The sequence below is a fragment of the Protopterus annectens genome, chromosome 9.part0 (genome assembly GCF_019279795.1).
Source record: "Protopterus annectens isolate FY-2018-M chromosome 9.part0, PAN1.0, whole genome shotgun sequence".
In the NCBI taxonomy this organism is placed as follows: Eukaryota; Metazoa; Chordata; order Ceratodontiformes; family Protopteridae; genus Protopterus; species Protopterus annectens.
This window is the reverse complement of record NC_056743.1, coordinates 1,296,151,162-1,296,167,558: the sequence shown is the minus strand read 5'-3', so window position 1 is coordinate 1,296,167,558 and position 16,397 is coordinate 1,296,151,162. Positions and strand designations below refer to the sequence as shown.

General features: G+C 41.1%; 1 protein-coding gene across 1 annotated transcript in view; it reads right to left on the bottom strand.

Moving 5' to 3' along the window:
• Window positions 1-16,397, bottom strand: part of NUDCD3 (NudC domain containing 3) — an 811,895-nt gene that overhangs the window by 99,600 nt on the left and 695,898 nt on the right. Inside the window, exon 5 of the mRNA XM_044084241.1 lies at window positions 6,931-7,119. Coding sequence (XP_043940176.1) covers window positions 6,931-7,119 — 189 coding nt within the window. The remainder of the gene's footprint in view (window positions 1-6,930; window positions 7,120-16,397) is intronic.

Genomic DNA, 16,397 nt, shown 5'->3' with positions numbered 1-16,397 from the left:
CAGTTTTAAACTGCATAGACCGTCCTGGAACTCGCTGGGAAAACGCGTCGGGGTTGGACTGCAACGTCAGCAGTCTGGAATTTGCTGCAGTCTCGTCGGGGGAAGATCTCGCAACGGGCGGGGTCTGGTGTGGATTGGAGTTTGCTGCAGTCTCGTCGGGGGAAGATCTCGCGACGGGTGGGGTCTGGTGTGGATTTGTGGGGGGTTTTCGTAGCTTACTCGGATGTATGTGCGGACAGGGATTTAGATGTATGGTGGTTTGCGGACAGGGATTTAGATGCATGGTGGTTTGCGGACAGGGATTTGGATGCATGGTGGTTTGCTACAAGATGTGTGTGTGTGTGTAGGTGCAATATACTGGTGGTTAGACTCATGGTGGTGTGGTAGGGAATACCTCAGGCTTGAACCCTGTACCTTGTATGCAGGTGTTAAAGACCTGAATTCCCCACCCACCACCATTTGTAAACAAATTGCAGATTTTTGCCTCATATTTGATCTGATCTGTTCCTCATAATATCTGTGGTTTGTAAATGTTGCAATGCTTGATATTTGATGGTGCAGTGGTAGCATTGTTACCTCACAGCTGCAGGTTCTCAGGTTTGATTCTTGGCTGGGGTGCCTTCTTTGTGGGGTCTGTATCTTCTCCCTGCGTTTGTGTGGGGTTGCTTTTGTGTCCTCCCATGTTACAAAGACATGTCTGCATTATTTCTTCCTGGGCCTCTGCTGAAAATTGTTTTTTTGTTCCAAGTCAGGCTGTCCTGATTAACAAATGTTAAATAAAATTGACAGGTATTTGAATTTCAGACTTCAGGTTTCTGAATGTTTAATTCCTTACATATTTGATGGTGCAGTGACAGTATTGTTGCCCCACAGCTATAGGTTTTCTGGTTTGATTCTTGGCTGGGGTGCCTTCTATGTGGAGTCTGCACCTTATCCCTGTGTTTGTGTGGATTTGCTCTGGTGTCCTGCCATTTAACAAAGACATGTGTCTACAGTATTTCTCTCTCGGCCTCTGCTGAAAATTGTTTTTGTTCCGTCAGAAGTAAAATTGACAGGCATTTGAATTTCAGACTTCATATTCTTCAGAAAATACATAGTAAAACAACTTTTTATTCTCGCAATAAATATATAGTAACAAAACCTTTTATTATAGCAATTTTCTAAGTTTATAAGATGACTATTTGAAATTTGCCCTTATTTTTGGGACTGTATTACCCTGTTATTGGCTTTGTCCAGGTTTTTTGTGCTAAGGTTGACAGCTATGGCAAGAACTGAATTCACTGAATATGTTTGAGGGCTGTATTCCCTCATTACTGGGTGTGTCCAGGTGTTTTGTGCCAAGAGGTTGACAGCTATGGTGAAAACTGAATTCATTAAATGATAGCCATTTAAGTTTCAGTCTTCCTCTCTTTCACAAAGCAGCTGATTTGGCGTAGTGGTATGTTGCTCTGACTGTTTTGCACAGGGACCTTGGCAGTAAAATGTATGGTGGTAACACAGCATTTTTCTTTCACAAAGCAGGTGATTTGGCATAGTGGTATGCTGTTCTGACTCTTTTGCACAGGGACCTTGGCAGTAAAATGTATGGTGGTAACACAGCATTTTATTCTAGCAGCTTTCCAAGATTATACAAGCAATGTTTAATGTGTCCCTGGTTTTTGCCCTTTTGACCCCAATAAATTTGGCTTTTTCCAGATTTCTTGTGCTGCGAAGTTGAGATGCAGTTGAGTATTGAGCACATTTTACAAGGAGCTGAGAGCTGCAGGGGAAGAGAAGTTTAGTGCTGATTATGCTAAGTCAGCTCACATTGCTAATAGCACAACAGGTTGTGTACTTGCTTTTGATGCAGAAGGTTGTTGGTTCTACTCCCATAAGGGGTGAATGCTGCCGTACTGAAAGTTAAGATACTAACTATGAGCCTGTTTATCAGTTTGCCATCCATTTCCTATTGCAATATTACTAGCTTATTTTTAATGCAATTTAGGCAATTTATTCCTCAGGGGCATCAGACACTTTATTTTTCGATGAAACCATGAAATATAAAGGTGATTGCTAGCAGCAACGTCTTCATTACAGATTTATTTAACGTGGAATTATTTAGATGACTTTTTTACTACTTCAGAGATTGTGCATATTTACTGATAATGGTGGACTGTAGAATTGTGCACATTTACTGATAATAGTGGACTGTAGAAGTTTGAGCAGACTTTTATGATGGAAATGTTCTGAATTCGGCAGTTTTGTCATTGGTGCATGCGTTTTGTTTCATTGTTTACTGGAAAAATGTTCAAAGCAATAGGAAGGTGCATCAAAGAGCACATGTATGTTTCATATGCAAGGGGCCTATCATTTGAAAACAGCCCAGAATTAATCTTTATCTGCCACGGGTAAAATGTATTTTCTTTGAATGTGGGTTTCAATGTTGTTTCAATGAATGTAAGTTTCAATGGCAGAGAAGTTTTAATGCCAAGTTTGTTTAGCAGATGTCTCAGTGTTTGTGCTGTAAAATGCAAAATAAAACTTTCAAATGAAGTTCAAATCATCATAGAAGTAAATCAGTATGCACATTAGTGTTTATGGTAAATGGAATGAAATAGCCAAGTAATGGATCATTGGAATGGCTGCAGGGGGAGGCTCCATTCGACCATGGTTTGGTGAGGGGGAAGGGCGGCAAACTTAGGCAGCCCCAGCTGAACCATACCTCCCAACTGTCCAGATTTTCAAAGAATGAATAGATTTTTTGCTTCTTATTTTTGGTTTGTTCCTCATACAATTTGTGGTTTTCTGGCAAATCATTTAGGAATTAAGTCACTAAATAATGACACACTGAGTTTCAGACTTCATAACCTTTAGAAAAATGCATGCTAAAGTAAGACATGTTCTATCAACTGTCTCAGTTTATACAAGAGCAATTTTTAGTACTGTTTATATGTTCCCCCAATATATTTGGCCTTGTCCAGATTTATTGCATTAACAGGTTGAGGGGTACATGCAAATAAATTGCTTTATAGAATTAGGCATAGCCAAACCTCTCAACTGTCCCTGATTTTGGCTCAAAATGTTGCTCTTCCCCTAATGATCCCTCCATAAAATAGCAATTTTGGAAGAAAACATGGAGGGTTTATAATTAAGAAATAACTGTAATAATCAGTTAGATTACTTTTATTTCAGAAATGCATGTAGATTCTTTTATTTTGTCAGCTGCTCAAGTTAGCAGTACTAATATTAAAGCATCCCTTCTTTGACAGGTTCCCAGCTGTATTGTGTTGCTATTTTATATTTTTACATCACATTTTTGGTCCATTTTTCATAAAATTGTGTTTTTTTGGCAAATTAGTGACAAATCATTAAAGACTGAAGTTAGAAAATAATGACAGACATTTGAGTTTCAGATTTCATACCATTCAGAAAATTCATAATAATGCAAGACCTCTATTATCTTTCTAAGTTTATAAGAGCAATATTTTAAAAATTGTCCTTATTTTTGGGCCTTTGTCCCATTTCTTTGTATGGCTTTGTCCAGATTTCTTGCTCTGAGGTTGAGCGGAATGACAAATGTGTCAGGGCCATCACAAGTCAGCCAGAGACATTTCAAAGTGTGACATACTTGTTGCACCCCACTCCCCCATGTAGTGACTCTGGATGTGTCGAAGCAAGGCAAGGAGTAGTTATGCAGTGTAAATGTGCAGAGTATCCCCCCCATCCAAGGTAGACACAAGTACTAGAGTGGCTTTTCATCTGTCCTTGATTTTTACAGAATGGTCTGGTTTCTGTCATATTTTTTGTACTGTTGATTTATGCTTATTACTCAAAGTGCCTGTTGCTCTGTGTTTAAGTAGCAATACTTTAATGACCATCAGGTAAGCTTGGCTGAGATTGCAAGCTTTAATAAGCATACTGTTAAAGAATTGCCAACATTGAAAGCCTTTCTGTTGCCATGTAGAGAATACTTAACTAGATAATGTATAAGCCTTGGGTATTGAAATGCATATGCCAGTATTTGTAATAAAGGACAGGATTACATTATTTTAAGAGTCTCATTACACTTGGAGATTTCCAGTCATCTCTGCAGGCTTTACCTGTAAACAGAATGCCAATCGCGTGGTTCATAACCTGTACAGTAATCCTTTTAAGCAATGTATCTTGAGCTTATTTCTTGTTTGCTTTTCATTTTTTACTTTGATCATGTTTTCCCCATGAAACAAGTAGATGTCAGGCAGCAGATCATTTTTTGGATAATGAACATTTTTAGAAGTGGGGGCATCAGAGATTTCTACTTTCAGCATGTTACTTGGTACTTTAATAAAGCTGAATATAAATTATAATTAGAACTGCAGTGCAAGAAGTGGTTTGAGTTGAGTGCTGCTTGTTTTTCTTATACTTGATTTTGACTGGCATCCCATTAATGTATTTAAAAAAAAGTAATTTATTTTTTCATGCCTCACAACCTTTTTTGTTTCCATCTAGATATTAAGCTGTCATGCAGCCAATGCATCGAAATATTTTTATTCTTCTACACTTAATTTGGTCTTGATTGGACTCTCATAATGACGGTTTGGCACCCAGGGCAGTATACTTAGTTTTTGTGGTTTTGAGCATAGCTCCTCCCCTTTCTAGTTGGCTGCACCCCTTCCCATTGACCCCACCCATTCAGCTGTCTCCTGCAGCCCCCCTTTGATTTGAAGTCACCAGCCGCCACTGGTAAAAGTACAAATTTTGAAGTAGAATAGACTACATAGTTAAAGCCCTTTTTTTATACAAAAGATGGCGCTGAGGCGAGAAGAAACAAAAAACTTTATAAAGTCTTCAAAAATATCTCTAAGATTCGAGACAGGGTATTTAGGTTTTAAGAGAATAGGAATCAAAGTGTATGATAACACAGTAATAGGTAACACAGAAAAACTCAAACTAGATTTAACTCATGCCTGAGCAAGCCGATCCACATCAGTCTGAAACCAGCAGCAAACAAGATCTGAGGTGATGTTGGGTTTTGCAGGGGGTTACTGGGTAAGGGGAGGAACCAGAGGTTGGGATCCAGAGTCTTGAGTGGCTGAAGACAGATCAGAGGTCAGCTCTGAAAACCCATCTGTTCAGAAATGGATGGAAGAGACATTATTAGATCACAAACTAAAACACAGTCAAAACCAACGAGTCCTAAGGTATGTATATATGTATATATATATATATATATATATATATATATATATATATATATATATATATATATATGTATGCATATTTATACACACACATGTAAACATGTACACATATAGATAATTTTATATACACACACACACACATATATACATATCTGTGTGTGTAAACGTACATATATAGATAATTATTTATATTATATTTTATATGTATATATATATATGTGTGTGTATATATATATATATATATATATATATATATATATATATATATATATATGTGTATATATATATATATATATGTGTGTATATATATATATATATGTGTGTATATATATATATATATATATATATATATATATATATATATATATATATATACATATACATACATACACACACATTTATATGGGTCTACTTCAAACATGGGAAAAGCCACTTACTCAAAAACCATACAATTGCGAGGAAAACAACGAATCTCCAGTTAGCCAACTCCTCAGATCACCCAAGACATTACCTAGTGAAAGGAGGAAGTCGGCCAACAGTCGGACGTTTGCCCTTTTCTCCACTACAGTGTGACCTTGGAGTTGGTATATTTAGTTAGGATGGCTTTGGGGAACATAGCCCCCCACTTGCTTGGGTTTGAAATTTTCAGTTTGTTTTTTTTGTTGGTGTTGGCTGATTGCCTGTTTTCACTGGGTAACATCTTGGTAATCTGGGGAGTCAGCTAACTGGGAATTCGTTGTTTTTGTCTCGATTATATGGTTTTCGAGTAAGTGGCTTTTCACGTGTAGACCCATATATATATATATATATATATATATATATATATATATATATATATATATAAAGCCGCGGTGGTGCAGCGGTAGTGTTGTCGCCTCACAGCAAGAGGTTCTACCATTCGATTCTTGGCTGGAGCGCCTTCTGTGTGGAGTCTGCATGTCCTCCCTGCGGTTGAGTGATGTTCGAAAGACATGTGTAAATGGGCATGCCTTCATTGAAGGTTGGGAGTCGAGCTGGCACCTCGGCACCGAAAAATCTACTGCCAATCATTAGCAGACCGGAGTTCCGCTGTGGTGACCCCTAACCGGGAAAAGCCGAAAGAAGAACAACACACACACAGATATATATATATATATATATATATATGAAAAACCTAATCTAAATTTTCCTTGGTCTAAACAATATTACTAATGAATTAAGAGGTAGACGGAATGAGAAATGGCACCAGAAATACAGTAGGAGCAGCCTAAGCAGGAATGGGGGTTTACACAGAGTTGAAACTACTTACACTTGACAAAAACTGCAGGAAATCTGTCAAACTACTGTTAATAATGAAAACTGAGAGAAAACAGATGACTTACCTTTCAAAGAAAGACTCAAAAGAAGAAAAGTGGCAGCTGAACTGCAGAAAGTCTGCCTGAAGCTTAAAAAGTGGAAAAGAGAACTAGAGAGAGTCAGATAACCTGTGCATTATAAAAAAAAAAAAAAAAAAAAGGGGGGCAGGAGCTTCTGCTTGCAGGAGATTCAGAATGATGCTGAGAAGTTGTCACCTGTGGCAACCAGTTCAAGAATTACAGTGGATGAACTAGAACAACTAAGATTTTGCGTAATTTAATCTTGATGACGAAGGTTAAAAATCATATGTGTGGGCAATTCTTACATTATCTACATCCAAGCTGATATACCCTTTACTGTACAATGAATTACTAAGAGACTTGCCTTTCTCCATATTATTGTCAGTATAAATGAAAATGGCGAAATACAACCATACCATTTCATGGCTCTGAGGCTTTCCTTGCAGCTTCTGGTGATAATCAAAGGTCAGTCTGTCCAGAACAGCATGTTCTTCCTCGTCCACTGTTGCCATGCTGCGTTCCCTGTTAATCTTGTCAATATCTATGGCCTGCTCTCCCTCTAAAATGGCATTCCACCAGTACTCTCCAGACTTATTCAGGTTAATCTAGAAATAAAACAGAAGCAAGAAATGCATGACAGGGCAAAATGACATCCTTTAACAAAAAAACACTTCTGCTGTGAAGCTGTGAAGAAAAAAAATATAAGGGAACTGGATTCCTATCAAGGACTCAGCACCGAGACAAGAACTCCATGGTCAGGCTAGCAGACCCAAGGCCACTGGCATGCTACTGCTGAATCACCACTAGTACAGGTGTTCAATGAACAATACGAAAGACGAGAGCAAGACCTAGGTGGGGAAAAGCAAAGAAATAGGCCAAGTGAAAAAGGCAGGCTTCTGTTTCTTTTCAGATGAATAAGGTTAGGCCCCCAATTACAGAGACTCGGTGCTAATCTGGGTAGGCCAAACAATATTTTGTTTTTTGTGTGTGTGTGAGGGGAAGGGGTGCATGTGTAACAACTTTACATGTGTCTACCTGTGTTTGTAAAAGTAAATATACCCATTTGAATGGGGTGCATACATCCAAGTGCATGTTTATGCCACAGGAATATGCACTTTAATACAGAAAATTGTTAAAACAGAAAGGAAAAGTTTTAAAATATACAACAAAACCCATGTAAAAATTGAGCATCTCGATAACAGGACTGCTACAATCTAGTTTATACATCTTGTCGAAAGCTCTACTGTTTTTATTACATGAAAAACATCAATAAAAAACAACAAGCTCATTTCCAATGGCTCCAGGAAAACAAGCGCAAAAAGTAAAAGATGGCAGGTTACAGCTTAAATTTAAGCAGAAAAAGCAAATACTGTTTTTGTGCACTCATCTGTAGAATGTGCAAACTATCAGTAAATATCCAGATGATGCCCAAGGACAAAAGTGACAGTAAAGGTAAAACCTGTAATCTTATTTTAATCTAAGAGAATGCTGGTAGACAAGGGAATGTAATAGCACAAAAATTCAGAATTTTCTTGTCTCTAACCAAGGGGGACAATACCCAGAAAATGAGATTTCCTGATAAATCCAAACTAGTAACCACATGTCATGACAGAAACAGGGGAAGGGAACACAGCCTGGGACAACAGACAGTAGTTAAAGGCATAAATAAGAAGGGGGCTGGAGGGAAGATGTCAGTACTACATCAATGATCAATTCCAACATCTACTGTTATGGTAAATGTACTTACACAACTGTACTATGCTTATTATTAGGTTACAGTTGTAGTAGCATAAAGCATTGTGGAATGATTTTCAAAGCTTAGACAGACAGTGGTGTATGCAAGACCGACATACAGAAGACCCTGAAGAATAGATTTAGCAAATCCTGATCTGGCTTTAGAAAGGAATTAATCTTGGGAGTAGTGTTTAGTGAAAATGTGGACGGAGGACCAGATGCCAGCTCTAAATGGTTATACAGTCCAACTCTTTCCAAAAGGCTCCATAAGTATCCACAGCTCTAGTGGAATGTGCCCCAACATTCTGGGAGGAAGGCTTTTCTCATGGCAAGAACAGCAAAACTTAACAGCCTTGGATAACCATCTGATAGTCATTGTTTGGAAAAGTACAGTTTTGTACCTACCATAAATGTAGATGTCCGAACTGGATAGCATCTGCAGTCATAACAAGTGGGCTGTCCTGTCGTCAGGCAGCCCTGCAGTCGGCCGGATTCCAAAGTCCGGGTCCGGCTTCGGCTGATGTCGCACTCCACCCGACGTCATCTCTGTTGGTCTTCGGGTATAAAAGCATCAGCCGGCGCCATTTTCCTCAGTGTTTCTTGCCCCAGATGCCAGTAGCCCTCTTGCAGGCTAAAATTTGGATAGATGCCAATGTTTCCAAATAGATAGAGGTAAACACAACAATAAGCATGTATGTACATATATACAAACAAATACACCATAAAAGACTCCCCCCCAACAGCTAGCTATTAGGAGGGTAAACACCCTAGGAGTACCACAGAGGGAAGGAGGGAGGGTAATCCTGACTGCAGATGCTATCCAGTTCGGACATCTACATTTATGGTAGGTACAAAACTGTACTATGTCCTTCATGGATGCATCTGCAGTCATAACAATGGGTAGAATACCATAGCCAACTAGGGAGGAGGATAAAAGTAGATTATGGTGTGTTTAGGATCCCTTGCAGTACAGCAGTGGCAAACCCTGCTCGGGATCTGGAATATAGAGGCAAATTATAATGCTTGGCAAATGTATGCACGGAGGTCCAAGTAGCCGCCTCAATAATGTCTTTGGTTGCCACTCCTCGTAAGAAGGCTGTGGTAGTGGCTGTTGCCCTTGTAGAATGAGGTCTTATGTTCTGTGGAATTGGTTTTCCATGGAAGGAGTAACAGTATCGTATGCAATTTCCTATCCATTTGGAGATTGTCTGTTTGGAAATAGCTTTTCCTTCCCTTCCTGTTGCATAGGCTACAAAAGTTGGTCAGTCTTTCTGCTATTTTTTGTTCTGTCCAAGTAGTAGCGCAGCTGTCTATGTACATCCAAGGTATGCAGTATTCTTTCCCTCTGTTTTGTGGGTTGGGAAAGAAGGTAGGTAGGTGGATTGCCTGGTTTAAAGACACTCTGGATACCACCTTGGGCATAAATGTAGGATTAGTCCTCATGGACACTCTATCTTGGTGGAAGATTAGGAAGGGTTGCACTGCCATTAAGGCCTGTAGTTCTGAAACCCTCCTTGCTGAAGTAATTGCCAGTAGGAAAGCAGTTTTCCATGACAGGTGTTGTAGGTCTGCTGTTGCTGCTGGTTCAAAGGGTGATAGTGTCAACTTTTCTAGCACAAAGTTTAAATCCCAAGCTGGTAATGGTGGTTTCCTTGGAGGTTTTACATTCTTGATTCCTCTGAGGAACTGCCTGAGCAAAGGGTGCGAAAAACAGGTGGATCAAAGCTGTATTCTGCTGAAATAGCTGATGCATGTATCTTGATGGAGGAGTAGGACAGGCCTGAATGAAGAAGTTCGGCCAGATACTCCAGAATGTTAGGCATATCTATGTTTGACACATCTTTTCCTCTTTCCGCACTCCAAATGACAAACCTTTTCCATTTTCCAGCATAGTTCCTTCTTGTTGAAGGTCTGCGTGCTTCAAGAATAATGTCTTTAACTCTTTGGGAAAGTTCTGGATTAGCTGCTGCTATGTGATGTTCCATGCAGTCAGTTGCAGCGTTTTAGGTTTGGATGTATGATGCTGTAGTTGTTCTGAGTTAACATCAAAGGCATCAGGGTATTGGCCACATATTGTTCGAGACATGCTCTTCAGTAGTGGGTACCAGTGTTGTCTTGGCCAGTTTGGAGCTATCAGGATTATCCTTGGACGTTCTTCCTTGATTTTTAGTAGTACCTTGTGTATCAAAGGAAGAGGTGGGAATGCATATGCTGTTAGGCCTTTCCAGTTGAAGGAGAGTGAGTCCACTTTCCATGCTAGTGGGTGGAATGTCCTTGTGCAGAATATTTTGAGCTGGTGATTGAGAGGTGATGCGAATAGGTCTATCTGTGGCATTCCCCATTTCTTTGAGATGGTCTTGAAGATGTCCGGTGCAGCTTCCATTCGTGGGCATCCGAGTGGTTCTGCTTAATATGTCTGCTAGAGTATTGTCTTTCCCTGGTACAAATATTGCCTGTAACTGAATGTTGTAGCTGAGTGCCAGGGTCCACAGCTCCAAGGTCATTCTGCATAGGGGTATGAATGAGTGCCTCCCTGTTTGTTGATGTACCACATGACTGTGGTGTTGTCTGTCCTTATCATCAACTGGCCCTCTTTGAGAAATGGTTTGAACTTTTGGATTGCCAGTTTTACTGCCAGCATTTCTTTTAGATTGATGTGCAGGTGAAGTTGATCCTGTGTCCACATTCCTTGCACGCATTTGTCCAGCATGTGGGCCCCCCATCCTAGGTCTGAAGCGTCTGTTGTGATGGTCTGGCTTGGTTGACATCTGCGAAAGGGTAGGCCTGGGTTTGACTGGCATGCCTGAACCCACCATAGGAACTCCTGTTTTAAGCATGGAATTAGTGGGATTTCTGTTTCTAGACTGTGTCTGTGTTGGGACCATAAATTCTTTAGGTACCACTGTAGTTTCCTCATATGTAGTCTGGCAAATGGGACCAAGATTATGCATGATGCCATGAAGCCCAAGGCCTGCAGAACTTTTCTTGCTGTTAACTTGTTCAGTTTTGTTAGTGCCAAGAAGTAAAGAGGAAGTTCTTCTTGTTTTTCTGTAGTCAGGAATGCCATTTGTTGTACTGTGTCCAATTCAGCAAGAATGTCCTTGTTTGGGATGGTATCAGCCTTGACTTTTGTAAATTGACTGTGTATCCCAGTCCTTGTAGCAAGTAAATGACCCTTTGTAAATCTGTTGTCAGCTTGCTTTTGTTGTCCCCTTGTAGCAGGCAGTCGTCCAGGTATGGGTAAATTTGAATTCCCTGTAGTCTGCAATGGGCGATTACTGATGCCAGGCATTTTGTGAATACTCTGGGCAGTAGATAAGCCAAAGGGCAATGCTGAGAATTGATAGTGCTCTGATCCTGCAAGAAATCTGAGGTATCTTCTGCAGATTGGTCGAATGGGGACGTGCAGGTATGCCTCCTTGAGATCTAGAGTTACCAGCCAAGACTCCTTGCCCAGCATGGGAAGAAGTTGCTGTAGGGTCAGCATTTTGAATTTTGGGACAATGATGTATGTATTTAAGGTGGACAGGTCGAGAATTGGTCTCCAACTTTTTTCCTTTCTTGGAACTAGGAATAGTCTGGAATAGAACCCCTTTCCTTGTTCTGCTGTTGGCACTCTTTCCACCGCTCTCATGTTTGCTAACTCCATTATCTGGTAGAGCCTCTGTTTTTGATTTGGAGGTAGATTTGGCATTCCTCTTTTGACTGGTAAAGTGTGGAAGTGAAACCGTAACCTTGATCTATGGTTTGTAAAATCCACTTGTCTTTTGTTATGTAGTGCCAGTTCTTTGAAAATAAGGTTAACTTTCCGCCTAGAGGAGCTGCTATTTGTTCCCTGGTAGGCGGATTTAGGATTAAGTCACTGTGGTTGTGCTGATGTAGTGGCAGTGGCTGTGTCTGTGCCTCTGTTGTTACCTTGCCACTGTCGTCCTCTGTAGGCACCTCCTCTGGATTGGTTTCTGCCTCTGGAACGTCTATTCCTGCCCCTTTGAAATTTTGTGGAGTCAGGAAAGGACCAATTTTGGCAGGCCAGTTCCTGCTAAACCTTGGGGTTGAACCTGCAAGAAATCTTTAACAGTTTGAACAGATTTTGCCTTTTCTTCCATTTTCTTCATAACCTGCTGGGCAGGTGTACCAAACAAACTTGTCTTGTCCATAGGAGCATCTAGCAACTTAGCTTTAACATGATCCGTAAAGCTTGTTCCTTTAGCCATGCATGCCTTCTTATCACTGTGCCTGTCATGGCTGATCTAAATGAAGCCTCCAGTGCATCATAGCCACATTTTAAGGAATGGTTGCTAACCTGTTGTATGTTATTTACCATCTCTAATACATATTTCTTATCAAGAGATTCATCAGTGGTTAGTTTTTTAGTTAACTGATCAAGCATAAACTCTTGGTATTGTATCATGTGAAACTGACAGTTTAAAGCTCTAGCTGAGAGAGTAGCTGAAGTGTAGACCTTTTTACCCCATCTGTCTAATGACCTTGCTTCCCTTTCAGAAGGAATAGGGTTTTTAGCTGTGGTCACGGCTACTGCCTTGGGACCCTGGGATATAGTTTCTGGGTCTGCAAGTGGGGCCTTGTAAAGGTGGTGATGAGTATCTGGCACCCTGTAAAATCTGTCTGGTTTGGCAGGGGCTGGGGGTAAAGAATCTGGAGCAGAGCAAACATCATTGAAAGCATCATCCACCACAGAGAGAACAGGAGGTATAGCTAAGGGCCTGTGCTGTGGGAGGTGCAGAAAGGTCCTAAGTCTTTTTCTGGAGTCTGAAAAATCCTGTTGCTGCCATTGGAACTGTTCTCGCATGGCATGCAAGGTTTCCCCAAAGGAGAATTCTTCTGGTGGGGAAGCAGCTGGAATGGATTCTTCAGCATCAGAATCTTCAAAATTGGAGAAGGGAGCCTCTGGCTGGTCAGTTATGTCTGATTCATCAGCAGAATCATCAGAAGACACTGGCTCAGGGGCTCTGTCCTAGGTCTCTTCTCTGGGGCTGAGAGGCCCTGTCTGGGTGAGATTGAGATCCTCTAATTAAAGAAATTAAATCTTCTGCCAAAGAAAGCATTTGAGAACTAGAAGAGGGCCTGGATGTGGGGTGTTTAACAGGCACTGTTTTAGTAGTCTTGGCTGCTTTAGCCCTGGCGAAGGCCTTAATGGACATGGCTGCTGGAGGCCTAGCAGCACCACGTGCTGGGGTAGAGACATCCAAGGGATGGTGTCTGATAAGTCAACCACCGTAGTGGGTAAAATTTCTGAGGTCGATTCAAGAGTTGTAGCAGGGGCCTCAGTTGTAAGAATAGGTTCAGCTGTACTTTGATCAGTTTTCTCGGTTTCGCCGAACCGAGACACTGTTTGCTTTACCGTGGTTTCGGCGAAACCGCGGACCGCGAGTGTCGGTCTTTATCTTTGCGTTTTGGTAGATTGGGTAGTCGGAGGATCCGACGGCATAATGTACGCAAAATCAGAACCGAAAAACTGTTCTGGTAACTCCCGACCAAGCAAACTCCGACCGGCCTAAGCGCGTCGCTCGTTGAAAGAGGCACAGGCCGAACAGGCTGCTACGTCGGGCTGGGCCTAAACAAGGCAGACAGTAAGAGTGGAAATCTTTATGAGGTATTTGTTTCCCACAGGTTAAACAATTGTTAACTTTTTCTGACATCGGCTGAGGCAAGAAAGAGTCCCCAACGGGTACTTAGCTTTAGAAGTCTTGGTAGTATTCGGTAGAAGTAATCTCTGGATCCGACCGACCGGCACTTGCGAACAGCTTCTGCTTCGCCACGCCGCAAGAAAGACTGGGGAAAATGGCGCCGGCTGATGCTTTATACCCAAGACCAACAGAGATGACGTCGGGTGGAGTGCGACATCAGCGGACCCGGACTTTGGAATCCGGCCGACTGCAGGGCTGCCTGACGACAGGACAGCCCACTTGTTATGACTGCAGATGCATCCATGAAGGACATCTGGCTATTCTCTCTTCTTAGCTTCATAAGAAATAGATAGCTGATCTACCAATCTGAAATCTTTTGTTTTATGCAAGCAGTATCTGAACTGTCTGTGGACAATCAAGAAAAGAATAATTGTGTAAAATCTTACCATAAACATAGATGTCCTTCTCTTCACTGCTGCAGCATTCTTAACCTGAGGGATTTCCAGCCAGAAGGCGACTTGACATTGGCCAGTATATACAAAAGTCTTGTACTACTCTAGGGTACATGGGATATCGCATGCAAGATGCAGTCGGACGTAGGCCATAAAAGTGGCGTATGCACGTACAATCCTCAGAAATGAATGCCCCAGGAGAAATGCCAGACTAAGGATATGAATGGTCAGTACATCCAAGCAAAACAGACCAGGGGAGAAGGAGGTTGGAATAGAATATTGCAGCAGTGAAGAGAAGGACATCTATGGTTAAGGTAAAATTTTATACAACTATTCCATTTTTTCTATTCACTTGCTGCAGTATTCTTAACCTCAGAGAGTGCAAAAGTTCAAGAAGAAAGGGAGGAGGAAGGAGCAGAGCTCTCAATAAAGCCATGTAAAACGGCTTTAGCAAATCTGGCTCTGGATCTGGAGATGCCAATCAGTTTGTAATGTTTGGTAAAGGTACGAATAGAAGACCAGCTGGCTGCGTCAAGGATGGTGCTGTTATCTAAGCCCTTGAAGAATGCCTTAGAAGAAGCCACAGCCCTGGTACAATGGACCTTCACAGGTGAAGACAGGCTCTTTCCATAATGTGTGTAACAAAAGCAAATAGTTTTTGAAATCCAAGAAAAAATAGTCTACTTGGAAATGGGTAAACCCAGTGCCCTGGGATGAAACTTCACAAATAGCTGATCAGATTTTCTGATAGCTTTAGTCCTGTCCAGGTAAAATCTAATTTGTTTATGTACATCTAAGGAGTGCAGTACCTTCACACTGTGATTTTGGAGAGAAGGGAAGAAGGTAGGTAATTGAATTGAAGTGGAATAACTCATTTACCACTTTTACCATAAAATAAGGATTTGTTCTTCTCTAGGATACCCTGTCCTTATGAAAAACCAAGGGGGGGGGTACAGCCATAAGTGTTTGCAGCTCCAACACCCTCCTAGCTGACATCAAGGCTACTAATAAAATAGTTTTCCAAGAGCAGTATTTAAGGAATGCTGAAGATGCAAGTTCAAAAGGGGCCAGGATCAATTTTTCTAGAACAAAATTCAGGTCCCAAGGAGGAGGAATAGGCTTCTTGGGAGGTGTAATGTGAAGGGAGCCCTTAAGGAACTGTTTCACCTCAAATAAAAGTGCTAGATGGGGAGATAGAGGATGACAACCAGAGACAGTTGACGTGTGCTTTGAAAAAAGAATAAACCAAGCCAGCAGAGAGTAAGAACCACTGGGATTCCCACTGTCAGTCCGTCTTGGTTCTTAGAGAGACACCAGAGTGAAAATCTTTTCCATTCAGAAACATAAGATTTTCTAGTGCTGGGTTTTCGGCCCCCCCTGCAAAACCCTGAGAACGTCTTCTGAAAAAAGGTGTCTGAAAGGAATTAGAATCCTATCACCCACAGTGTCAGCTGCAGCACTGACATGTGTAGATGTATCAGGGATCCTTTGTTTTGTGTGAGAAGGTCCACTTTGTGGGGTAACTTGTGATGATGGCCCTTTGGCTAAATGCCGAAGGGAGAACTAGTGCTGTCTCGGCTAAAAGGGAGTCGAACCTCGCAGTCAACATTAAGATGCTCAGAGCCCAAGCAATATACGTTCTCCGCTGATGATTACATTAAGATCACTAGGTGTGAACAAATTAACATAGCTAGCCATGTTTCTAGCAGCCTAGTAAAGTTACACAATGAAAACAAGATAGATAAGGAATGATTATTATTGGTTAAAACCCCCAGGACACTGATAATTTACGGAGTAAGAAAAATTCATAAATCCATCACAAACTCTCCTATGTGACCCACTGTGTCAAGCAGAGACTGGGTAATTGAACCAGCCTCTAAATACCTGGAGTCAAAACTCAGAGTTAACTTTGAAAACACAGGCACTATTTTGCGAGCTACGACTGACTTTTTACAAAACACGTATGACTGGGCTGTAGATAGGAATCTTACTCAATGCCATTTTGTTAGATGTAGATTCCTTATTCACCGTTATTCCTTCAGATACAGG